At 28.6% G+C, this 27,051-nt stretch overlaps 1 protein-coding gene and 1 long non-coding RNA gene across 2 annotated transcripts in view; one reads left to right on the top strand and one right to left on the bottom strand.

The window, feature by feature from the left end:
* LOC100141988 (zinc finger protein with KRAB and SCAN domains 1) overlaps positions 1–7,155 on the bottom strand; it is a 36,648-nt gene extending 29,493 nt beyond the window's left edge. Inside the window, exon 1 of the mRNA XM_064356974.1 lies at positions 7,011–7,155. Coding sequence (XP_064213044.1) covers positions 7,011–7,155 — 145 coding nt within the window. The remainder of the gene's footprint in view (positions 1–7,010) is intronic.
* Positions 7,138–7,770, top strand: LOC135266387 (uncharacterized). The gene is made up of 2 exons (XR_010334406.1): positions 7,138–7,279; positions 7,430–7,770. It is a non-coding gene; the product is annotated as an uncharacterized LOC135266387 (long non-coding RNA).
* The last annotated feature ends 19,281 nt before the right edge of the window (positions 7,771–27,051 follow it).

Below are 27,051 nucleotides of genomic sequence, written 5' to 3'. Positions count from 1 at the left end.
GAGGTTCGAACGTTGCTCCAATGTATATGTATGTTCTAATATCGACATGTTTTAGTTAGATGGTAATTATGGAAATATCAAGCCAGCTGTAAATGGCATAACATTGTGGATGTTGAGTAAATATGTGTAAACCGCTATTAAACTTGATATTTGAAAAGTCATTCATAATCGGAAAGTTTTGCTCTTATTGTTGTTGCAAGTCATTTTACTCGAGAAAATTAACTTTATTTATTTGGACGAGTTGTAGGTTTTCTTGGGAAGTAGCTAGTTAAAGAAATTGAAACTATAAATGTAAAAACTGAATTACTCGACTCTTGAAGCCAAAATAAAACTGCGAAATACAAGTACTGTCTACTAAACTGTATTTTTTACCTAAATATACGTATATACAGGATAAGTGAATATTAGAAAATTGTTTTTTTTTCAAAAACCGCTGATACAAACTCTAAGATACACCTAAAGTTATTTTCAAAATTGCAGGGTATTTTCGATATTTGCTACAATAAATTTTTTTTTGTTATTTTATTGCATTTTTAACACTGTTATCTTTAAGCGAAAACTGTTTTATTAAAAAAAAAACAAATTATTTAAAAATATAAGCAAAATCGATTGATTATTAAAATCAAAATTATTAATGTTAAAATCTACGTTCAAAAATGCAATAAAATTTGTGTGTTATTTAAAAGAAAACATTAATTTGTATTGTAGCTTATTTTTGAAACAGGTGAGTCAAGGGCTTAGTATCTACGGCTTTTATAAAACAATATCTATTTTTTAATTTTTTAATGGTTAGGTCAGGTCAGGTCAATAATCAATATATAAAAATAGAATTCAAAAAAAATATTATATTTGAAAATATAAGTTTTTTTTTTAAGAAATATCTGTTTCTTATCAAAACTCAATCAGCACTTCTTAACATCAGGATTTATATTTTACATTGACTTTAATTTTCATTTGTTTGGCATTGATGTACCATTTATAACTTGGATTGTTTCATATCTGACTCGCTGTAGTAAAACATTTTTTTGTTTTTGTCATCACCAGTTTTCCTGGTACTTTTTGGTGTTCCTCAAGGATCAATTATTGGACCATTGCTCTTTAATATTTTTATTATTGATTTTTATGATGCTGTAGATTTTATTTGTCTTCTCTATGCAGACGATATGAGAATTTTCCGAGTTATAAAATCCAGTAATGAGTTATAAAATGACATGAATGCTTTGGTAAGTTAGTGCAAACAGAATGAATTAGATTTAAATATTTAAAAATGTCGATCCATTATTTGCTTCAGTCACAAAGTATCTCATACCATTCCTAACTATGTCGTATTAGATTCCACTACATTAAAGATAATCGATTTTATTAAAGATTTAGGTGTATTTTTAGACAGTAAGCTCATTTTTTACATCACATTGATTTAATAGGGTGATGCAGCGAGTAGGTAGAGTCAACTATTCACCTTTAAATGTTGAAAAAATATTTTTTTCTTAGCTGTAGATACTAACCCTTGCAATATCTAAATTCCTGAAATTAGCCACAGTTCTAACTTTTTTGTTTTTTTAAAAAAAACATCCTATATTTTTTACACTTTTTTTCTTTATACCTTGAACATTCTTTTATAAAGTGGTAAAAGCATCACTTTTGTAGGAATTAAATAAAAGACGTAAAAATGTTTTTGTTAAAAAATTAAAATATTTTGTAAACTAAGCAAAATTGACCTATAAATATTGATCTTAAAATTATTCATTTTAAAACCTATTTTGAGAAATAATAAAAACAAAGATTGTATTGTACCTTTTTTTCCGAAACACTCAGTATATTTCAAAAAAATGAAGTGAGTCAGGAGGTTAGTATCTGCGGCTTAACATTTACAAAAAATATATTGTAAATTTTTTGTGTAAATATAAAAATTATTCTGGCGCCTCCACCATATTTTGGTATAATGTATTTGTTAATTTTGACAAAGTTGTTTAATTATTTGTAATTTAAGTTTTAATTATTACTTATTATAGGTGCGTACGTAGTGACAATTTTTTTTATTTCATCTTAATATAGTAAATATTCGCTCAATTGATTTTTTTCTAAATAACTTTTAAAACTTGTTTTGAGAAATAAAAAAAACAAAGTTTGTATTGTACCTTTTTTCCGAAACACTCTATTTCAAAAAAATTAGGTGAATCAGGAGGTTAGTACCTGCGGCTTAACATTTACAAAAAATATATTGTAAATTTTTTGTGTAAATATAAAAATTATCCTGGCGCCTCCACCATATTTTGCTATAATGTATTTGTTAATTTTGACAAAGTTGTTTAATTATTTGTAATTTAAGTTTTAATTATTACTTATTATAGGGGCGTACGTAGTGAAAATTCTTTTGTATACTTCTTAATACAGTAAATATTCGCTCAATTGATTTTTTTCTAAATAACTTTTAAAACCTATTTTGAGAAATGAAAAAAGCAAAGTTTGTATTGTACCTTTTTTTCCGAAACACCCTATTTCAAAAAAATTAGTTAAATCAGGAGGTTAGTACCTGCGGCTAACCATTTACAAAAAATATATTGTAAATTTTTTGTATAAATATAAAAATTATCCTGGCGCCTCTACCATATTTTGGTGTGATGTATTTGTTAATTTTGACAAAGTTGTATAATTATTTGTGATTTAAGTTTTAATTATTACTTATTATAGGTGCGTACGTAGTGAAAAATTTTTTGCATTCTTCTTAATACAGTAAATATTCGCTCAATTGATTTTTTTCTAAATAACTTCTAAAACCTATTTTGAGAAATGAAAAAAGCAAAGTTTGTATTGTACCTTTTTTTCCGAAACACCCTATTTCAAAAAAATTAGTTAAATCAGGAGGTTAGTACCTGCGGCTAACCATTTACAAAAAATATATTGTAAATTTTTTGTCTAAATATAAAAATTATCCTGGCGCCTCCACCATATTTTGGTATAATGTATTTGTTAATTTTGACAAAGTTGTTTAATTATTTGTGATTTAAGTTTTAATTATTACTTATTATAGGTGCGTACGTAGTGAAAAATTTTTTGCATTCTTCTTAATACAGTAAATATTCGCTCAATTGATTTTTTTCTAAATAATTTTTAAAACCTGTTTTGAGAAATAAAAAAAACAAAGTTTTCATTGTACCTTTTTTTCCGAAACACCCTATTTCAAATAAATTAGGTGAATCAGAAGGTTAGTACCTGCGGCTTAACATTTACAAAAAATATATTGTAAATTTTTTGTGTAAATATAAAAATTATCCTGGCGCCTCCACCATATTTTGGTATAATGTATTTGTTAATTTTGACAAAGTTGTTTAATTATTTGTGATTTAAGTTTTAATTATTACTTATTATAGGTGCGTACGTAGTGAAAAATTTTTTGCATTCTTCTTAATACAGTAAATATTCGCCCAATTGATTTTTTTCTAAATAATTTTTAAAACCTATTTTGAGAAACAAAAAAAACAAAGTTTGTATTGTACCTTTTTTCTGAAACACTCTATTTCAAAAAAATTAGGTGAATCAGGAGGTTAGTACCTGCGGCTAAACATTTACAAAAATATATTGTAAATTTTTTGTGTAAATATAAAAATTATCCTGGCGCCTCCACCATATTTTGGTATAATGTATTTGTTAATTTTGACAAAGTTGTTTAATTATTTGTGATTTAAGTTTTAATTATTACTTATTATAGGTGCGTACGTAGTGAGAAATTTTTTGCATTCTTCTTAATACAGTAAATATTCACTCAATTGATTTTTTTCTAAATAACTTTTAAAACTTATTTTGAGAAATGAAAAAAGCAAAGTTTGTATTGTACCTTTTTTCCGAAACACCCTATTTCAAAAAAATTAGGTGAATCAGGAGGTTAGTACCTGCAGCTTAACATTTACAAAAAATATATTGTTAATTTTTTTGTATATGTAAAAATTATTCTGGCGCCTCCACCATATTTTGGTATAATGTATTTGTTAATTTTGACAAAGTTGTTTAATTATTTGTGATTTAAGATTTAATTATTACTTATTATAGGTGCGTACGTAGTGAAAAATTTTTTGCATTCTTCTTAATACAGTAAATATTCGCTCAATTGATTTTTTTCTAAATAATTTTTAAAACCTGTTTTGAGAAAAAAAAAAAAACAAAGTTTGTATTGTACCTTTTTTTTCGAAACACTCTATTTCAAAAAAATTAGGTGAATCAGGAGGTTAGTACCTGTGGCTTAACATTTACAAAAAATGTATTGTAAATTTTTTGTGTAAATATAAAAATTATCCTGGCGCCTCCACCATATTTTGGTATAATGTATTTGTTAATTTTGACAAAGTTGTTTAATTATTTGTGATTTAAGTTTTAATTATTACTTATTATAGGTGCGTACGTAGTGAAAATTTTTTTGCATTCTTCTTAATACAGTAAATATTCGCTCAATTGATTTTTTTCTAAATAATTTTTAAAACCTATTTTGAGAAACAAAAAAAACAAAGTTTGTATTGTACCTTTTTTCTGAAACACTCTATTTCAAAAAAATTAGGTGAATCAGGAGGTTAGTACCTGCGGCTTAACATTTACAAAAAATGTATTGTAAATTTTTTGTGTAAATATAAAAATTATCCTGGCGCCTCCACCATATTTTGGTATAATGTATTTGTTAATTTTGACAAAGTTGTTTAATTATTTGTGATTTAAGTTTTAATTATTACTTATTATAGGTGCGTACGTAGTGAAAAATTTTTTGCATTCTTCTTATTACAGTAAATATTCGCTCAATTGATTTTTTTCTAAATAATTTTTAAAACCTATTTTGAGAAATGAAAAAAGCAAAGTTTGTATTGTACCTTTTTTCCGAAACACCCTATTTCAAAAAAATTAGGTGAATCAGGAGGTTTGTACCTGCGGCTTAACATTTACAAAAAATGTATTGTAAATTTTTTGTGTAAATATAAAAACTATCCTGGCGCCTCCACCATATTTTGGTATAATGTATTTGTTAATTTTGACAAAGTTGTTTAATTATTTGTGATTTAAGTTTTAATTATTACTTATTATAGGTGCGTACGTAGTGAAAAATTTTTTGCATTCTTCTTATTACAGTAAATATTCGCTCAATTGATTTTTTTCTAAATAATTTTTAAAACCTATTTTGAGAAATGAAAAAAGCAAAGTTTGTATTGTACCTTTTTTCCGAAACACCCTATTTCAAAAAAATTAGGTGAATCAGGAGGTTTGTACCTGCGGCTTAACATTTACAAAAAATGTATTGTAAATTTTTTGTGTAAATATAAAAATTATCCTGGCGCCTCCACCATATTTTGGTATAATGTATTTGTTAATTTTGACAAAGTTGTTTAATTATTTGTGATTTAAGTTTTAATTATTACTTATTATAGGTGCGTACGTAGTGAAAAATTTTTTGCATTCTTTTTATTACAGTAAATATTCGCTCAATTGATTTTTTTCTAAATAATTTTTAAAACCTGTTTTGAGAAATAAAAAAAGCAAAGTTTGTATTGTACCTTTTTTCCGAAACACTTTATTTCAAAAAAATTAGGTAAATCAGAAGGTTATACCTAAGGCTTAACATTTTCAAAAAATATATTGTAAATTTTTTGTGTAAATATAAAAATTATCCTGGCGCTTCCACCATATTTTGCTATAATGTATTTGTTAATTTTGACAAAGTTGTTTAATTATTTGTGATTTAAGTTTTAATTATTACTTATTATAGGTGCGTACGTAGTGAAAATTTTTTTGCATTCTTCTTAATACAGTAAATATTCGCTCAATTGATTTTTTTCTAAATAATTTTTAAAACCTGTTTTGAGAAATAAAAAAAACAAAGTTTGTATTGTACCTTTTTTTCCGAAACACCCTATTTCAAAAAAATTTGGTGAATCAGAAGGTTAGTACCTGCGGTTTAACATTTACAAAAAATATATTGTAAATTTTTTGTGTAAACATAAAAATTATGCTGGCGCCTCCACCATATTTTGCTATAATGTATTTGTTAATTTTGACAAAGTTGTTTAGTTATTTGTGATTTAAGTTTTAATTATTACTTATTATAGGTGCGTACGTAGTAAAAAAATTTTTGCATTCTTCTTAATATAGTAAATATTCGCTCAATTGATTTTTTTCTAAATAATAATTTTAACTGTAGTTTTTCTTTTTTAGTTGAGTTTAATTTTTTTATTTGAACACCGTTTATATTATTTTCGAATTTTTTATGTTTATTTATAAAAAAATAACTGCAAATAAACCACCAAAAGCTTCACAGTGGCTCTCAACAGATGGGTTAATAAATTTTTTTAAGAAAGTACACATTTTTTGGAAATGTGATATAAGGGTTTTTAATTAGTCTGATCATAACAAATTCACATCTGAAATATTACTAAGCCATTCCTGTAGAAACGCCAATGTTCAGCAAAATCAAATTATCACTGTAGAAGCAAACTCATTGATTTCTAAAACACAAGATTTTTTTTGTTTAGAAAAATAAGCATAATTATTTTTACAATTTCTTTTAAACAGCTCATTGTGTGAATCAAATAAATATGTTCAGCACTTGTGTTATACTGATTATTTAAATTATATGTAAAAAAAAATTGTAAAATTTTTTCACAAGTTATTTCATATTGTATCATATAATTCTAAATGCCTTTGAAGTCTAATATTCTTTCCATCTTTTTTAAACCCACCCTCGTATTAATTTTTTCGTTGGTTGTATGTTGATTAGTCCTTTTTGCCTGTTGTAATTGCGCCTCTTATTAAACATTCCAAGCGTTCCCGATTCGATGCAACATGTTTACTAGGTTTGCATGCCATCGAACCTAGTAGGCTTCGACTCGTGTTTACCACGTTTGGCCGACTTCTCCCGATCGCTAACCGAACCGCTTTGCTATGTATCGATGCAGAAATCCCCTGTATCGACTAAAATGACTCACTATCCTTCCGTAAAAACCGTCCACACTGTATACCCCGTCTGTGTGTTTTACCTGTGCTGCTGGTGAGGGGCGTGTAGTAAGGGGGCGCCACGCAGGCCTCGGTGGGGCTGTCGGGCGCCGCGGCGGCCACCGCCGCCCCGTCCCAGCAGTCCTTGTACTTGTTGCTCTGCTTCTTCACCATGTAGCAGCGCGGCATCGTGCGGCCGTATCGATCTCTGCTGTTGCAGGTCCCGGAATGCACCGGCAGGTGGTTGAGTGATGGCGGAGGATAGGTGATAGCAACAAGTAGCAGCAGCAGCACACGCCGGCTTAGCCAACAGGTAAGCACCGCCGACCTGGAGGAGGACTCCGCATGGGGAGGGCGCTAGAGGCGCACCCGCATCTTTTCCCTCAAGCACACTGCACACACACACTGCCACTGGAGTCTCCTGCTTGAAGGCTCACTGGGTTGCACTGAGGGTTTGTTGTAGCGACTCACCACTCCCTGGTTGCAAGTGCTGGCGTCGTGACGTTGGCAGCGGGGTGGCGACGCTCACGCATGCGCCAGAAAGCGCGTGGGATCGATCCGGACCGACACCTGTTACCGAACCACCGACGCTCGCCTGTCTCTTTTCATGGGAGCAGGGCGCTCGCTCCGAGAGGATGCAGTCGGTGCATGGGCATAGGGGACAGGACATACAAAAAGGATGCAAATTGATTTTTACTTAACTAGCAGTTTTCAGCTGGAAAAAATGCCAAAAACGTGCTCAAAACCTATAAAATTTTGCATAATTCTTTATTTTTTTGGGCAAATAAATACTTATTTATTTTATTCTATGTGCTTTACTGTAAAAATCCTTTAAGGAGGTTTACGTGTCATGTGATCGACATACTGGTGACTTGATTTCTTTTAATTTGGTTATTTCTGTACCACTTACACAAATAGGTCTTAACAACGTAAAAGCATCAAATTGTAGCGTATTTAACCCTTAAACGTTTACGCTAATAACTGGAAATATTTATTTTTGCTCTGACTACAAGATTTGAAACACCCTGTACTATATTATGAAAAATAAAAAGTTTTTTTTTGGTAATTTACTTCCATTTTAATGCGTTAATAAACATATTAACGAACGCAGCATTAACATGTGCGATGTTTTTGTGGTCATTACTTGACGGAACATTTTTTACAAATTTTTTTGAGTTGGCTCGAACCAAATTCGCGACCGTGTTTGGCAATTTCACAAATTTCAGGGAGCGTCTATGCCAGATTGCCTTTATTATCAGCCAGTTTCGTGTTTTTTGGCAGAATTTGGATAAAAAAAATTAGAACAGTTTTTTTTTTAAATTAAAGGCACTAGTAACTCAAAAAACAGCTTCATCTTAAGTGATAGTTCTGAAAGCGCTTATTACAGTAGTGAAAACCGTTTCTCAGTATTTGCTCTCTGACTCAAGTTATTTCTATTTAAAGTTGAAATTATGACGTCATAACCGCCTAGCAAGCATTTGATCCAATATGATCAAATAGTTTTGGACTTTAAATGACATTGTTAAAGTTTAGCGAAACTTGAGAAAATTTTTTGGATGTTTTCGCGAAATTTAAAACAAAATTTAGAAAAGAAATTAGTCAAAAAATAGTTATAATTATTTAGTTTAAATAGTCTCCGATGTTTTTGCGAAGTTTAAAACAAATTTTAGAACAGAAATTAATCAAAAAATTTGCAAATTTTTGACTTTGTAGAATATGTGTGAAAAATATTTAAATATATATAATGTTCTTGGAGATTGAGAGGGTTCAGTGATAAGAATTGTCTTTGATAAGAAGCGGTTGTGACGTCACGATTTTTTTTTTGAAGCGATTATCTCTATTGTTATAAAACGAATGATATTTTCAATTTCTATTAAAACATAAAACAGGTAAAATAAGTTGCCAATGTCTTTAAGACATTACCAATCATCACAAAAATTTCTAATCCCATTGAAGGTAAAATTTTTTGTTTAAAAATGGCAAAAAAAAGGCAAATTACAAACAACAGTATAAAAAACTCGTTTTATAAGTTTACTTTTTATTTTTATTTTGTTACGTTTACAGAGTAACAAACAACTGTTTGGTTACGACTCCAGAACCACTGAATAACAATTGATTTGTTGTGACAATGGTGACAACTGCTTCTGTATATATGCTGTCTTGATTTTAAGCTCTTAGTGTTTTCTCACTTCTAATACAATCGCTGATGATTAAAATTTTTTGACGATAGTCATGAAATGAGGAAATAATGAATGTTAAAATAATAAAATGATAATATGATAATATGATAATATGATAATATGATAATATGATAATATGATAATATGATAATATGATAATATGATAATATGATAATATGATAATATGATAATATGATAATATGATAATATGATAATATGATAATATGATAATATGATAATATGATAATATGATAATATGATAATATGATAATATGATAACATCATAACATGATAAAATTATGAAATTATGAAATGATGTAAACATCAATTTCAGTCTAATCCGATCACTTTTTAGCTAGTTTTAGCAAATTTTTTTGGAAAAATGGATTTAAATGCTTAATAAAGGAAAAAAATAGGAACTTTTTACTTAGTTTGGCCTGTCTTTACAAAACTTACAAAAAACGAATGAGTCTTTGGTTAAAAAAAAAGTGCTTAAATAATTGATAAAGTCAAACATAACACAATTTTTTATTGTTTTTGTTGATTTTATTCAAAATTTTGCTGAAACTGTTAATCAACATTATGTTTAATTTAGTTCGGTGAGTTTTTAGCTAGTTTTATAGAATGGTTGGGTTTAGCTAAATGTCACAAAACAACTAGGAGAATTTAGTTTAAAAACGTTACTGAAAAATCAAAAATGGAATTTTTTTAAATTATTTTTGTAAAGAAATGTTGACAATAACATGAATTTTAAGATTTGTCAGCCAATATTTTTTTAAGTTTTCGTTTTAATTTTTACGAAATTTTGATAAGCAATAAATTAGATTGAGTGAAACATACAGGTAACATCGAATTCGGTGTAATTCGATGTTTTTTTTTGATGTTTGCAAAAAAATATGTACCAAGGCACTAAAAGTCTTATCTTTTTATTACAACTGTGTGTTTAATAAAACAGAAAAAAAAACTTACGAGTAATAAAAAATGACTTTGTAATACCGAGATGCATGTTAAATATTTTCCGAAAACAATCGCAATTTGATCAAAATTTGTGTGAAACTGTTTACTCTAAACTTAAACAAATTTACAAAATCACATAAAGTATATTAATTTGTAGATTTAAAAACTAGTACTGAAAAACATAAGAACAACGTTTTCTTGCCGATTTTGAACTTTTGACTGACGAAAAAACTGTTTTCTTGTACTTATGACTTTAGAAGTAATTAACAAAACATTTCACAATATTATTAACGTTTAAAGCATCTGTGGCACAATGCGTGAACTCTTTTCAGAGTGATGTGTTTTTAATTATCCCGGCGCCTCCACCAATTATGCCGCATTTAGCGTGGCGTAAGGTAGGCGTATGCATATTTACACGCCTTTAATTTAATGCAAATCGAAAAATAATTTCTGGTCTAAATCAGCTTATGCCTCATTAATCAAAATTACATCTTCACCTCACTATTACTGGTCAAAATTGAGTGAAATGCACTTGAGTTAATTAATGCAGTCAAAAATGCTAGTAATATTTTAAACTATGGCATGAAAGCATAGTTTAGTCACACTACACATCGAGCCAATTAAATTGTGATGTCGCTGAATTTATCAACTACAAAGCTCTCCTATTTTAATTAAATCCGGCACTATCCCGGCACAAAAATAAACCCGTTTGAAAATTTAATCAACCAATTTAATAAATTAATGATTTCATTTTCATCGATGTAATTTGGTGAATAATTCACCTGTCGGTGACTAGAGCCATCGAAAACACGCTTGTTTCTCGTAAGACGTTTATTAATTCCTCAACGATTCATCATCATTACGAGTAAATTCCTTCATTAGCCGGATCGCTGTCTAACTTTACGGCGAATTAAAAGTTGGATGGAAGTCCTATTTTTCATCCGCAAACTGGAAACGTGTTATCTTAAGCTGAAATCGCCATTTTTGATCGCTGAGACGGTTTGCCGGAACTAAAAGCGTTTTCTTGTCGCAACGCCAGGATTAGCTGTTTGTCTTGCTTTGAATTTTACTGGGTTTTTCCCAAATTAGCGCCACCAGTGGTATTAATAGCGCATTTAATTATATTTTGCTTTATTCTACGTAAATTAATGGACGAAAGCATAAATAATTTAGATAGTACATGCATTTAATAATAAAAATGTGTTCGTGAACTGTTTTATTTTACCAAACACTGGACGAGATAATTGCTTGCGATAAGCTCACTATTTTTAAGAAGAGTTGTTTAGATTATTTCTTAAATTAACAAACGCCCCCTTGTCAGGTGATTTAAGCCACCCCCTGGCACATATCGAGCGTGGTCTTCCCCTTGTAGTGTGGGAAAATTGCGCCTTGCTAGCCTCGAACAATTCGCTCCCTTAGGAGTCGGCCGGCTAGCACCAGGTACCGTCCGTGTTAGATCCTATCATTTACTCATATCTCGCCTAATTTCCCTCCAGACACGGTGTCACTCCAAGCAGAGCCCTAAACACGCTTTAATTTCATTCCGACTCGAGGGGAAATGGGCCCGAAGTCGCCGTTTGAGCAGATTTTGGGTCTGAATGTTGAGTGTTTTTTATAGAGGCATTTAGATAAGATTATAGTCACAATCGTATTTGTGAAGCGTTGTGGCTAAGTTTGATCAATGAAGACAATAAAACCACGATAAAATTTTTGGAGAAAAATGTATATAAATACTTGAATGCGAGTAGAAAAGGGCTCTGAAGTTGGTCTCAACGTTGATAGATTTGTGTATATTTAATAATAAGGTGCGATTGTTCTGTTCAATTTTTATAAATTTAAATAAAATTAGTATAAGTTACGGACAAAGTTTTTCTTTTCTTTCTCTTTACTCTAAAAGTGGCGACTGAATTTTTGGGAGGTTAAAACTTTATTTAGTTGTCAAAAAATTGTAAAATAATAGAAAGTAGATATGAAAAAATGTGGTAGTAAAGGATACATTTTTTATTAATTCCAACCTCAGGAAAAACATAACATAATTTTTAGTGAATTAAATTTTATTACAAAAACAAATAAAACGAAATAAGTATTCAGAAAACAATACAGAGGGTCAAAAGTGCAGCCTTTTCGAGGGCAAAGCAGGTAGGCAACAACCACTCAAGAAATTTAGGTACTTTGGTCCTGAGGTATATCCGCTATTTTTGCATTTTTGAAACTAAAATATACATCATTTTCTGTCTACAGGGACTTAAGTATCATTTTTAGTTCCGAAAGTGCAAACAATTCTTTATTGCCCGAAAAAGCTATAAAAAAGTTAATAATAATAAAGCTGTAAATTAATAGAAATTAGGCATTAAAATATCTTGTATTATTGGACACATACAGCAGGACGAACAAAAACATATTTTTTGGTAAAACACATTTTATTACAAAAAAAAATAAAACGAAATACGTTTTGTAGAAAACTTATAATTCTATATTGCACAGAAAATCTATAAAAAAATTTAATAACAGACGTTGTAAATTAATGGAAATGAGGCATTAAAAAAAAGTTTGATGGGATACATTTTTTTTATAATAATTTCTACAGCAGGAAAAACAAAAATACATTTTGCCAGAATCAGGCATATTTGCATTATGAAATGTTTTACATTTAATTAAAATTTTTATTTTTAGTAGAATTTTGTATTCAGAACTTTTAGTGCAGTTTGCCACTAATTAATTTTTCCACAACTTCTTTAGAGTATTTTTTACAAAAATGTACACTTTTTTTACAAATTCAATAACTTCAAGAAGTAACAGGTGTTTTGTCTTCAACTTTTTTTTGGTATTTACTCGAATTTTAAAGTATGAAAATAAATATATCTAAATAAAAAAAAAAAAAATTACACTGTTAGTAAGTAACTTTAACGCTAAGAAACTATAAATATATTACACAAAGAATATGAAAAATTGTGACATTGAAATTTTGATGAACTAAGAGACTGAAAAACAGAGAAACTGAAAAAGAAAATTTTTGATAAATTGAAACAGATTTTAAGTATAAAACCAATGCACTAAGAGACTGAAAACTACTGAAATATCTAAAGAGAAAAAAACTAAAAAACAGTCAGACTAAAATTCTGTACAAAACTGTAAACTGAGAAACTTGAAATTGTAGGACAATGAACTATCAACTCAAAAACATAAAAAAATAAAGAAATGAATATAAAAAATTTAAACTTTGAAATTTGAAATTTTAAACACCTACTTACCTATAACTAATCTTACAATAATTCTCCTTAAACTTTTTTAAGTTAATTTATTTATAATAGATTTGATTAAACTTTTAGTTAGAAATAAAATATTTCGATTTCAGAATGTATGACTTCCAGCTTATTATCTTGACTGTAACAAGTTGTTAATTATAACTGTTTTATTTATCGTTAAAGTACTTTTTACCAACTACAACTTACTAATTAAAATCTATTTTGTTTGCTAAAAAATTGTATAGCGAAAACACATTTACTTTTGTGCTGGCAGCATTTAATTCAAGTTTACTTTTTGAATGTAAATTAATCACTGTTGTAAAAGATGCATTGTTATTAATTTTTTTGGTTTTATTTTATTTATATTAGCTGTTTCAAAACTATAAAAACACCGACGTCTCATTTTACCAAATATTTTTTTAATAAGACTGATAATTTTCTAAAATGGTTATTATTATTATATATTATTTTTTGATGTGCATGAATAATTTATAATAGCTAATTTTGAAAAAAAAAATGCGACGTGGACGCTTTTATAGTTTTTAAACAGTTAATATGTAAATTATTTTTTTTTGAAATTTGTATTTGTGTTGCATTTTTTGTTTTTGGTAACTAATTATGAATCAATGAGTTTCTTATTGTAATAGTTAAGTTTGTACCGACTTACATTAGGCTACGATCACCCTTAAAAACTTTCCCGAAGTACGGCGTCTGATATACAAGGTGATTTTGCTATAATTTTTTTTGCGCCGTATTTTGCTTTGCATCAATGGCTAGGAACATTTAATAGGTTAGTGTCGCTATCGTTGAGATGGAAACGGGCATTTTTTTACGATAAGTAAACACAAAATTATAAAAAATATTGATTTTTATTAAGTTTAGAAGATACTTGAATGTTGATTGTAATAAAACGTAAAAAACCGATTGTGAGTTTTATTAAGCAAAATTTTTTACATATGTCTTACACAAAACAAGTTTTAGAACAATTTTAAAGCAGCTACTACATCACAATGTTTTCGCGTGGGTACCTAATAAAAATCTGAACATCATGCAATCAACTGCAGTCCTGTACCGAACAGACCATTTCTAGTTTAATTAAATCGTTGCAACATTGCAGGTACTGCAATAGTTGTGTTTGTTGCTATTAATGTGTCTGTTTACCAGTTAACCGGCGAATTTTGCAAAACACCAAACTTGAGTCTTGTCCACTAATTAACGTTGTTATTTTTAAGTGCGACAGTTTAAGCTCCTGTGAAAAGTTGATCTTCTTAGCGCTCCGTTCCGTCGAGATGGAATAAGTGGCCTTCGGCAGTTCAGTTCGTCCAATTTTCTTAAACATCGAAAAATCTCGTCGTTGTCGAAATAAGTCGTTTGTTTTGCGACCCTCTGAAGCTTTAATATTAGTCCAAGGCAGGCCCGTTCTAGGCGAATATCATCATTAATTACAGCCAACAGGGCTCAAGTTGATGGCTCCGGACGTTTTAAAGCGGCTTCCTTCTCCCTTCGCTGCAAAAATTCCGCCGTGATGAAATTTTAATTGGTATCGATTCGTTGTTAATTGTAAGAACAGGCACGTGAATTGATTTATTGTTCTTGTGAGCACGGTAATCGGATTAGGCAGATGACCACAGCCCTACTGAAGATGTTATGCTAATTCAATAAAGTTAATATGGAACACGGGTAAGGTGGAAATTTAATTAGCACCGGATGCTCGGAGACTGCAAGATGCAAAAAGATGGAGATGGAAGAGCAACAGTTGGCCAGGATAACACAATTTTGGCACAAATCAATACAAGGTCTAGGTTTATTGTAAGGCCATTATGCAATTTCAGGCTTGTGAAAAATTCACGTGGTGGAAAGTGCGTTCTGAAATTTTAACGTTTTAATTATAGAACATTTGAGTCACTTTCTGTTGACATTTCAGGTCATTGCATTAACGTAAATAGTTGATTGTTATAGATTATTTTCTCGCTGCTCCGCAATTTCATCAATTATTTAAGGTATTAAACGTTACACAGAGCATGATTTCTTAATATAGACGACCTGACTTAAATTTATTTTTATTTATAGCAAGGAAAAAGGAGGACGTGGATTGTTGTTTTTACTAGACACATGAAACTTTATAAATAATTAAATTACCGACAAATATGGAACAATACACTGGAGTTAAAATGATAGGGAAGGATGTTTTCTTAGAAGTATAAGATGTTGAATTAATAACAAATCTACTGTTAGTTTAATTTTTAAATCTAATTCTACAATAATAATTTAAAAAAATGCTCATAGTTTCATTAAAATTTTAGTACATATTTGAATTAGGCGACTTGTTCACATTTTTTTTTAAACTCAAAAATTAATAAATGAAAAATAAAGAGTGACATAAATTTACTACAAGACTTGCATTTCTTCCGTAAAAAGATTCACTTTTGTAATATTTTGTAATATTTTTTATATCTATTACCTAACTTTGCTTCTGCTAAAAATATCTTACAGTATGTCACAAACACTAATAGTAACACCGAATTCAGCGCATACTATTAAATAGCTGGTTTATAAAAATCTTTATTACATTTTAATTCGTTGTTAAAAGTTAACCACGCGATTAGACCATTCAAGTTATTTCAATTTGGTCACGTGTTCAGTTAATGGTGCATTTAATTGCAGATTAAATTAATAAAACTTTTGTAAACCGCTTTTTAGGACCGGTTTATAAAAGCGTTATTAATTTAATTCGCAATTAAATGCGTGATTAACTGACCACGTGACCAAATTGAATAAATATGATTGGTCGATTCGCATTGGTAACTTTTAACAACGAATTAAATTTCTGTAATCCGGCACTTAATGTTATTCTCTACCTATGTAAATTTTTTCAGATTTTTTACTCTTTCTTATAATTAAAATTAATTAATTAACAATATTAATCAATAAAATTGAAAATACCTAAGTAGTAATTAATTGAAGTTTAATCATTACTAAAGTGAGTTTAAAAACCAAAATTAATTTAATTTTAAATTTAATTAAAAATCAAACAAATTCGATTTAAGTTGCCATTTATTTTGCATTGGGAACATAAATTTTAATTGCGATTAAAATGTTTATTAAAGCGTTCCATACTGTAATTTTAATTCAACGATGCTTAAATGACGTTTTTGAGCAAAAAATTTTTTTGCAAATTTTTACTAATACCTACGAAAAATTTGACTAATTATTTATTTTTTGAAGGTATCAATATTTAATTTACCAACGTTTAATTTGTTGTTCTCAGATGACACAAAACAATAACAATTTTTTTGAAACTACTTTACAGCAGTGTTGTGTAAAATATAATCTAATTAAAAATTAATTATTACAATTAACAATGTAATTTGTAATTCAATTACTCTGTAACAGATTATTCAAGAAATGTTTATTTACATTTACCCAATGTAATCGATTAATGTGTAACTAATTACAGATTAATCTAATTACAACGTAATTTAATTAATTTGTATTAAATTACATTGTAATTTTATAATTTGGTATTTTTTATAAAATATTAGAATCCGTCGTTTTTAAAAATATTGTATAAGAATGAATACTCGCACAAAAAATAGAAACATGTTATAAATTTTTTATTAAAATTCCACCTCAAGGTATTAAAATTTGTATAAAAATCTATATTTTTTAAATTATGTTTATCAATTTATATTTTTAACTTATATTCATGAGTATTAGTATTTGGGTTTCACTTCCAAAATCTTAAAATCTTCGTTTTTAACCAAAAGCTCTAATACCAGTTCTTCTAGGTACACCAATTTAAAAAATAATGGTTTTTAAATTTAACTGCATAATTTTCAGGGAAGTAACTTCAAAAATGATGAACGTAATTTATACTTTAACACCCATTTAGCAACCTTAAAAAATTATTTTGTAAAATAGTTTGTTATAATGTAATTAATTACAAAGATTAGTTTTTATATAAATTAATATGTAGGTAACTGATTATAGGTAATAAAAAATAATTACAATTACATTGTACGTAAAACTCGAGGTAAAACTTCTCAACAACGGACACCGATGCGGAATCTTAAATTGTCCGTTGTCGAGAGGTGTCCACTAATGGGAGGTTTTACTGTAATTGAATACAAAATGCCAACTTTGCTTATAAGTAATAAATAAATTAATTAATTAATTTTTATTATAAAGAATTGTAGAAAAATTAAAAAAAAAATATTAAAGAGCAAACACTAAACTTTGCGCTACTATTAGTTAATTTTTAAGATTTTTTTAAGTTCTTGTATTTAAAAAAATGTAAATTTTTAACACAAAGCTTTTCCACGTATGATCTGAAACTACTATTGGTCTTAATTAACTAAAGTTACAATTAAACATCTACTAAATTACCTAACAACCTCATCTAAAAGTGGGTCCGTAATTTTTTTATACTACTTTAGTAATTTTTTTTCTCTAAGATAATGTTCAAACTATTTAATTTTAACTCACATAACTTTAACTTTGTTTCGTAGAAAAATGCATAAGCAAGACAAATTTTAAGTGGTCTACAGTAAGATGGTACGTCTGATTATTTTCCAATAAAATAGAAACCAAAAAAATAAGAAGAAAAAGAAGAAGAAATGGTAACAACATTGCTGTATTATTTTTTCTTATAGTTATAAAAATTGTTCTCAATCTAATTAACTTTGGTTTTTTAATAATTCCATTTTCGAAATCATTATTGTTTTGATTAAATTACGCACAAAAACTTTAATTATTGTTGAGAAACAATTTTACGCAAGTATTTTAAATAAAACATATTTTATTGTAATTATTTTCGCCCTTTTATTTGTTCGAGCTCGAACCTCTCAATTCAACAAGTACCCCATCCACCACCTCCCTTTCCCTCTTGCTACATTTCAATCTGCAGCAACACCGTCTCTAAACTAGCAGCATGTTGCATTGTCCCAACTTTTTGTCCCTTGCGCATCTGTTTATCCCAGGTAGCAGTTTTTGTCGCAACAGTTTCATCTGCTTTGGCCATTGTTGCAACGGTCTGCCAGACACGTGCCTCGACTTTTCCGGTTAGCGAAAATTTACACCCCATTGTTCTCATTACAGCTGAGGGGAGCTAGCAACAGGAGGTTGGCCACATACAGGGTGATTCGCCTAATTCAGCTGATCGATGGATTTACGCGAAATTTGTCTTATGTAATGAATAAGTGGGCACGCCCACGTGCTCAAATTTCAGGCGGTAATCGATGGGTTTTGATGGATGATGACGGGAATAATGATGGAGTGTGCGAGAGGGCGCTATTTTACACGAGAAGACTTTAATTTCGACGAGGAACAAACAGCAAAAATATGCTAATTTGGACGGAGTGTCTGATTGGTGATCACAGGGTGCAAATGCAAATCGTTTACAAATTCGGAAAATTAGTTGAAAGCAACTTTCTGTAATTATTTTGCATGAAAACTGTTGATTTTTATTCAAAAGATTGCATGTCAGGGCGAAAATAAGAAAAATGTTAGTGTCAAGTATTTACTTGGCATTTTTGCAACTTAATCAATTTTCCTTTATTATGCAAATCTGTTACTTTTATGTACACCATTTTACCTTAAATAAACATTTTAATTTTTTATATTCTTGGAAAGAGTGTTTTATTGAATAACTGTCTCTAAGAAACTAACAAAAATTTAAAAAAAATTGTAAAAATTATTCTTGGAGAAACTAAAAGAGAACTAAACTGAAATGCCAAAAAAATAATGAATTGAAAAACTGACATTCTGAATAGCAAACTATTGAGACACTAAGAGCCCGTTTCTATAAAACTCTACAACGCAAATAGACCAATCAAAATGCTTTAATTTGGTCACCTGACTATTTAATCACGCATTTAATCCCAGATTAAACTAATGACGCTTCTATAAACTGGTCCTAAATAAGCTAATGTAGTAGGTACTCATAACGTTAATGTTTCAAGGACTGAAGCACTGAGGAACTAAAAAATCCAAAGAATTAAAATAGAACAAGATTTAAGTTTTTCTGTTATAAAAACGAAAGTAAATCAAAAATTGATAATTTTGCTGTTTTTTGCCGTTATTTTTAGACAACTTTTATAAACCTTTAGTCAATTTTAGTCAATTTTTTTTTAAAAGAATGCTTAATTTTTTATTTTACTTGGTGAAAAAAAAATTAATTCTGCAAATATCTGTATTAGCATTTTCTATACTTATCTGTTATAAGTATCGAGTTTTGACATTGCCAGAAATTTTTACTTACTCCAGATATTTTTGCACAGTTTAACAAAAGAACGTTTTTTATTAAATAAATGATTTTTATTCACAATTTAAACCTAAGACACAAGGGTCTCATATCTTTACCACCATATAGGACATGAATATTTCGCCGGGGTTTTGCTTATAATATCTATTCATTTTACAATAAAGTTCCTTTGACGTTAAAAAACTCTAAAATCAGCAATTTTAAACACAAATATAAAATGTTTCTTTCAAAATGATTTTTTTGTTTTTCTTATTTTCTTATTTTTCTTCTCTGTAATTTTGTTAAATAGAATTAGATTATATTTTTTTATTATAATTTTTATGTTTCATTAATCACATTGTTTATTTTTATTTTTTATTATTTTTTATTTATTGTCTGGGCCAAAACCTTGATCAGTTTTGCTGCATTTTGGTCCATTGTAATTATTTTACTGCCACAAATAAATTATTATTATTATTATTATTATTATTATTATTATTATTATTATTATTAGTTCTCTTTAAAATTTTGTTTTTTTTTCGTTAAATCAAAATAAATTTATTAAATTTAGATTTGAAAAACATTGATTTCTTATACAATGTGTGCAAAAATGATTGTTTATCAAGTTGACTATGGAATTCAAAATTAATGTGCCGCTTAGTCTAAATGACAATCGCAATTTTTCTGTCAAGTTTTTGAACTAGCTTTTATCTCACTTTTTGGCATTTTTCGGCAAAGTTTTTTTAAGTGAGGGTTTGTTTTGATTTGTGTTTTGTATGTCTGTAATTTTTGTTGTTGTGTATTCTTTTCGTTTTTAAATCTTTGCATTATTTTGACGGATCTGTCACTTTGACCGCATTCACAATGTAAATTAAGCGGCACATTACGTTTAAATTTCAAAGGTGATTTGATGAACAACCATTTTTGAACACATTGTATTTTACCACTGATTAATTTAAAGTTTGAGTTTGAAGTTCTGCAAACTTAATTTTAAAAATTTGGTGTTTGCGAATATTTTTTGCAAATTCAAAGCACCAAAAAAAGACTTAAATCTTTTTTTTCAAAAATGTCAAAGTAGATTTCAGAATTTTTGAAAATAGCTTAGTTATTGATTTTTAAACTCAAAGATGCCAATCCAAACATTTTGAAAATAACTCACGTAATCCAAAAATGCAGTAGAAACATAGCTTTATATTTAAAATAAAAATTTACTTAAAATAAAAAATTTGATAAAAACTTCTGGTATAACCGGATATGCCGCCATCTTAGAAATATTTTTGTCAACTAGGATCTAAAGAATTATGGTTGTGTACAAATTTTTAGATGGGTATCATTATTAAAATTCCTAATACTTCAAATGTGGGTTTTAGTCGGGACACCCTGTATATTATATAGATGTTTCTGCTTAAACTATTAAGAGTAAACATTGTGTTTTATTAGTTTTGATTTTTTTAATTAAAATGTTTAACAATTTTTTATTGAGTACTGATACAGAATTAAAACTCCTGTATGATCTCAAAGAAGTGATTGTTTTTCCAAGAAAGCTAGAAGTCACTAAAGTACTACATAAAAATCAAAACAAAAATAATATGCTAGTTAAAAAGATAAAGAACTTTTTTATCTTTAAATGTAGAAAATAATACAGAATATTATTGTTCAGAATTCTTGATACTGGACCTTATAGTACTCAGAATAAATCAATAATAATTGTGCGGTAATATTTTATTTTTTTTAAATTGTGCATATAATAATATGATAGCTACAATTACCTACCATTTGATTCACAACTCATTTACTTCGTACTAAATCGGTTATTTTGTAATAAAAACTAAAAATGGAAATATTTTATTGTAGTGTTTAAGTTAAAACTTCTATTTTAACAACTAGGAACTTAAAAATCTGATTTGAATAATTCTACCAAAGTAATAACCTATTTAGATACAAATACGAGCTTAACATCATTACTACTTGCTAATTTACAAGTTTCACTTGCGAGTAGTGTTAAAGCACATGTTTCATTAATTAATCCAGCTTGTTGTACATATGGAAGTGTGCTGTGTTGGTTGCCCAACATCTGACTTTGATTCTTGCCTGATTACAAATTTTTATGATCAAAAACTGTAGAAACTTGTTATTCCGGATGCAGTGCGCCCCCATCTCCAGCAATTAAGCAAATCCTCTTCGGAAATGAAAGTTTCCATCATAGAGAAGCTCCGCTGAGTAGTCCTTCGGCGAAAATGAAAGGGTATTTTCGACGTGGAAATATCTCGGAGCCATTTTTCATTCCGCGCCTTGACAGCATGGCGGCTATTACGTGATGGATTTCCAATCACCTCGATTTCAAATCAAACTTTCCTGGAGCTGCACCCTCTTCGTAATGACAGTGCTACAAACATGACAGTCTGAAAAGTGGAATATTTCTCGGTCCACTCCCTCGACGAAATATTCCACTCACGTGCCGAAGAATACGAATAATTTTCAACAACTTTTCGGCCACAATGTGCCGCCGGATGAATAGTCATAATTGCGGACCAACGACTCATCACCGGACTCCAATGCCAACTTTTGCAAGTTTTGCAGGCTTTCTAAGGGAACTTTGGCCGGTTTTCTGGAAAAATTTTGCCGAAAAAACATCGAATTGTGATGTTTTAAGTTCAAATTTAATAGTAATTTTTTCTTTTTTTTTTCTTGTTTGTTATTTGTTTGCCCTTTCACAGTATGTTCCATTATGGACTGTGATTTTAACTTTTTCAAGAATTTATGTATTATTCATTTTATTGATCAAGATTTTAAAAGATATGTTTTAAAAGTTCTTCCATTAAACCAATAAAAACATAATTTTTATTGTAAAAATTTCTATTGAAAAAACAAAAAAATCAAAATATAGGTTTTTGTAAAAAAAGCTCAAAAAAGGTTGCAAAAAATATAATTAATTGTTATACTAAAAAATTGTTCTAAATTAAAAAAATAATCGAAAAACTGAAATTATATGATAACAAAACTACGATAAATTGAAAAATTTAGGAAATGAATATGAAATATGGGGACCCAAAAAGCTAAAAATTGGAAGCACTTAGGGACTTAAAAACTGTGTGATTGAGACATTAAGAAAAATATGACTGAAAGACTGCAGGCTCGAGTAAAACAAAAACTTTCTAGATGTAGAATTAGAATTAAAACTATTAAATTAAAAAACCTGATGTTTTTTTAAACAAAATAGTAATAAAATTATTGTTAATATTTAGGATACAAGATACAAAAGGTCAATTTAAGAATTTAAAAAAAATAAAAAATGTGCCAAATATTTATCATAAATCAAGCTCGAGTTGAAAGCTAACTTCGAATTATTTTGTCTACATTATTGTGACTAACTTTTTAATCATATTTTAGACAATTCCTTGCTTAAAAAAGAGTAAAACTCTTTAAAATGCAGCTGAATCAACGATCTATCACTATGTGCTTAAATAAATTGTTGATTTTTGACGGTTACTTGCTTATAAACAAAAATTATTGAAGAAGCTGAAAAAGGGTTATCAGCAATTTAAAAAAAAATGCAACCTGACTCCGAAAATTCAAAATGATTTTAGTAATTTTAAGTCTTTTAAAATGGACGAGGATAGTTATTTAAATTGAATAAGTAATTTATTGGATTCTAAAATTTTCGTATATTGTAGTTTTTTTTTCAAACTGTTTTATTGATTTTGTTTTTTTTGTTCTGTTTCTTTAGTTGTTTTATTTTTAGTTTTTAGTTTTAGTAGAGTGAAAATGGAAGTAAATTTTATTTTGTTTTTTATTATTTATTTATTTAAGTTTGAATAGTAATACGTATAGGGTTTGCCTAGATTTGTACAGTCACGATCAAAAGAATGACATTTTTTAAACCGCAGCCACAAATGATTTCGATATGATAATTAATGTTTTTATTTAGTTAGTTTTTAGTCGAACTTTTGCTATCCGAGCTGGTTGGTAAGGGTGTCATACTTTTTGATCGTGACTGTACTTACTACAATTCAAATAAAGGTGATGTGGTATGATGATAATGATTATTATTATTATTACTATTATTATTATTATTATTGTTATTATTATTATTATTGTTACTATTATTAATATTATTATTATTATTATTATTATTAAAATATACTAGGTTATATATGGACCATATTGGCCAGATTATTGTGTCTAACTTTTTAGTCAAATTTTGGACAATTCCCTGTAAAAATGAAAAAAACTCGTTTAAATGCGGCTGAAACAACGATCTATGCACTATTTGCTTAAATAAATTGTTGATTTTCAACGGCTACTTGCTTAAAAAAAACTTTAATAGAAGAGACTGAAAACATCTTACCAGCCATTCCAGGAAAAATGCAATCTGACTCCGAAATTTAAAAATGATTTAGTAATGTTAAGTTTTTTTTAAATACACTATTCGGTTTATATTTAGTGTATTTTGCCCCAAAACATTTTTTAGAAGAGGATAATTATTTGAATTGAATGAGAAATTCATTGAATACTAAAATTTACATATATTGTATTTTTTTTTCTTGTTGTTTTATTTCTTGTTTTGTTTTTTTTTCTTAGTTGTTTTGTTTTTAGTTTTTAGTTTTAGTAGAGTGAATTTGTCGTAAATTTTAATTTGTTTTTTATTATTTTATTATATAAGTTTGGTTCGCCTAGAGTTGTACAGTCACCACCAAAAAAATGAGACTTTCTAAAACATATTGATATGATACGGTTAATGTGGACGTTAGTCTAGTTTATAAACTAGCTAGATATTATGTCAACTAGCTAGGCTATCCGGCTCGGTTGGTAGTGGTGTCATTCTTTGTGATAGTGACTGTACTTACTACAATTCAAATAAAGATTATTATTATTGTTATTATTATTATTATTACTACTACTACTATTATTATTATTATTATTATTATTATTATTATTATTATTTTATTATTATTATTAAAATACACTAGGTTATCAAAAATTTTATTACTGTAGTTTTTCTGTTTGTTAGTGTTTTTTCTCTCTTTTAGAGTCAAATTTAAGATTGTTTCTCAAAAGTTCTCAATATATAATTTGAAAAAGAGCTAAAATTTAAGTAGATTTTTTCACTTAACAAATTACCCTCGGCCTCGGAAGGTGGTTAAGCACCTTGGCACGGGGCAAAATCCCGCTAATGTCCCCAGCCGGGCGTCACTCTCTCCAGATAAGACCTATCTGCAAGCACCCGGCCCCACTCGCACACATCAAGCGATCGAAGGCACTCGATAAGCCCCTGTCGTGCTTCCGGACTCCCCTGCATCATATCTGCAATATGAGACGACTTTGCATACAAATTAGCCGCATCACGGCCAGGCCCTGTCCACACACATGCAGACACAACGTCGGAATGTTATCGCATTTAATTAAAAAATGCTAATGAACGGTGCGTTATTCTTATGCAGATACAACTGCACCACCCTTTATTTTCACGGGACGAATTTATGCTAATCGACCAGAGGTGACTATGGGGATGGAAGGGCTGGCTGGGCTTAGGGTCAACATTGGGGTGAAACGATGAGGGGGAATGTAATGTATTTATAGGCAACATGTAGTTGTATCTGTTTAAAATAGGTACCTACATTTCTGCTCTGTGTTCTGTCTTTTTTTAATAGATTTATTTCTGAACAATTATCTAATTTTTTATTTTTTTTATAATAGCAAAACTCTTTGAAAAAATGGAATTATGTTGAGTCTAACTTATGTAAAATGAAACGGGAAATCGATTGGCGTCGAGAAAATTGTCTAATTCTCAATAGTGTTTTAGTTATGAATTTTTTAAACTTTTATTTATTTTTGATTTTATCTACAATTTTTTCAACTATTAGTCGGAAAACAATAGTCTTTTTTGAAAAAGTTAGATAACGAAAAGAACTTTCCCACGATAATAAACTTAATGAGGTTACGTCTAATAGTTTTGAAGTTATTGCTCGATAAATGTTTCGGGACCGGAAATCGCCCAAAATCGCGACAAAAATTGGAAAAATCAAACATCAAAAATTCGAACATATGGACTTTTAACAACTTCAAAGGAATGTAAAAGCATATAAAAGTTCAAAAAACTATAATGGAACGATTTTAATTTTTTTTATTTTTTTCACTATTTTGGAGGTAAGTGTATTACTCAGGAAATTTAGCAAAAAAAAATAAAATTCTAAATTTCGTGAAAAGTTGGTATAATACAAAAAATAAGCCGCTAAATTTACCGGAATGAATCGTTTTGCTCTACGAGTTCTAGTTTTTGAGTTATTAATTTTTTAATTATTAACCCGGCGCATCCACCATTTTCAAAATTAAAATAATTTAGTTTTAAAGTTACGAATTTTTTAAGATTGGTGTTAAAACGTTCTTTTTCGTACAAATATGATTAAAAATACGTTACATAATTTAACAAAAAATGGTAAAATAATGTATAGAGCACAATCTGGAGCAATACAACGTCTTATGTCTTCTTGTGGTTGTTTATTTTATTCGCAAATTTTGGAGCGAAACTTTGAGTGGAGTCGAGTTATACGCATTTAGATAATGATGGCAGTGCAAAGTTCTTTCCAAAAGTTGATAAAACCGTGTCTCGGATTACAATAATTTACTTAAATGCCTTCCCTTGGCGTCGCATTATTTCAGAAGTTTTGTCTTATGTCATGTGTAATTCTATTAGGTTAAGTACTTACCTTTGTTGAAAATTTCCGGCTTCTTTAGAAAGAATAAAAACTTGGATCAAGTCCGCTTTTTATTTGACTTGCCTGACAAGTTTCACGTTTTAAAAATACCAACAAAACAAAGTTTTAAGCATCTAGTTAAGAAGAGATTTTAATGTGGTTGTTGTACTCATGTGGACGAATAAAGACAAGCATTTCCTTTTTAACTTTAATTTTAAATTGTATTATGTTTTTTAGTTTCTCGTTTCTCTTTTATTTATTTCCTAAATGTTTCAGTTTTTTATAGTTTCTCTACCTCATAATTTCAGTTTTTTTCAATAAATTGTTTTTGCGTTCCAGTTCCGTGGTTCTTTATTTCTCACTTTTTCAGTCACTGTAATTGAACTTCAATTTTATTTTTTTAGTTTTTTTGTATTTTAGCTCATAGGTTCTTAAATTTTTTAGCTTTTTAGTTTCTAAGTGTATTGTTTTTTTTAGAATGTAATAAATGTGTTAACTTACTAAAGTTTCTTTTTTTCAGTTCTATAGCTGTAATAATAATATCGCCAAAATAAGCTAACTTAGTTTTTAACTTTAATTTAACTTAGTTTTATTTTAGTAATTATATTATAATGTGTACAGTCACTCAAAATAAAAATGAGGCGTCTATAACTCGTAATCTAGATTTAAAAGGAGTTCGATATTTCCTTTGAAAAAAATTGAGGATTTTTTGAAAATGGTTGGTTGGGACAAATGTCAAATAAAACAATTATTCTCAAATTCAGTGC

This window comes from Tribolium castaneum, chromosome 1 (genome assembly GCF_031307605.1).
Source record: "Tribolium castaneum strain GA2 chromosome 1, icTriCast1.1, whole genome shotgun sequence".
Lineage (NCBI taxonomy): Eukaryota > Metazoa > Arthropoda > Insecta > Coleoptera > Tenebrionidae > Tribolium > Tribolium castaneum.
The sequence above is the reverse complement of the archived record's forward strand: the minus strand, read 5'-3'. Positions and strand labels throughout refer to the sequence as shown.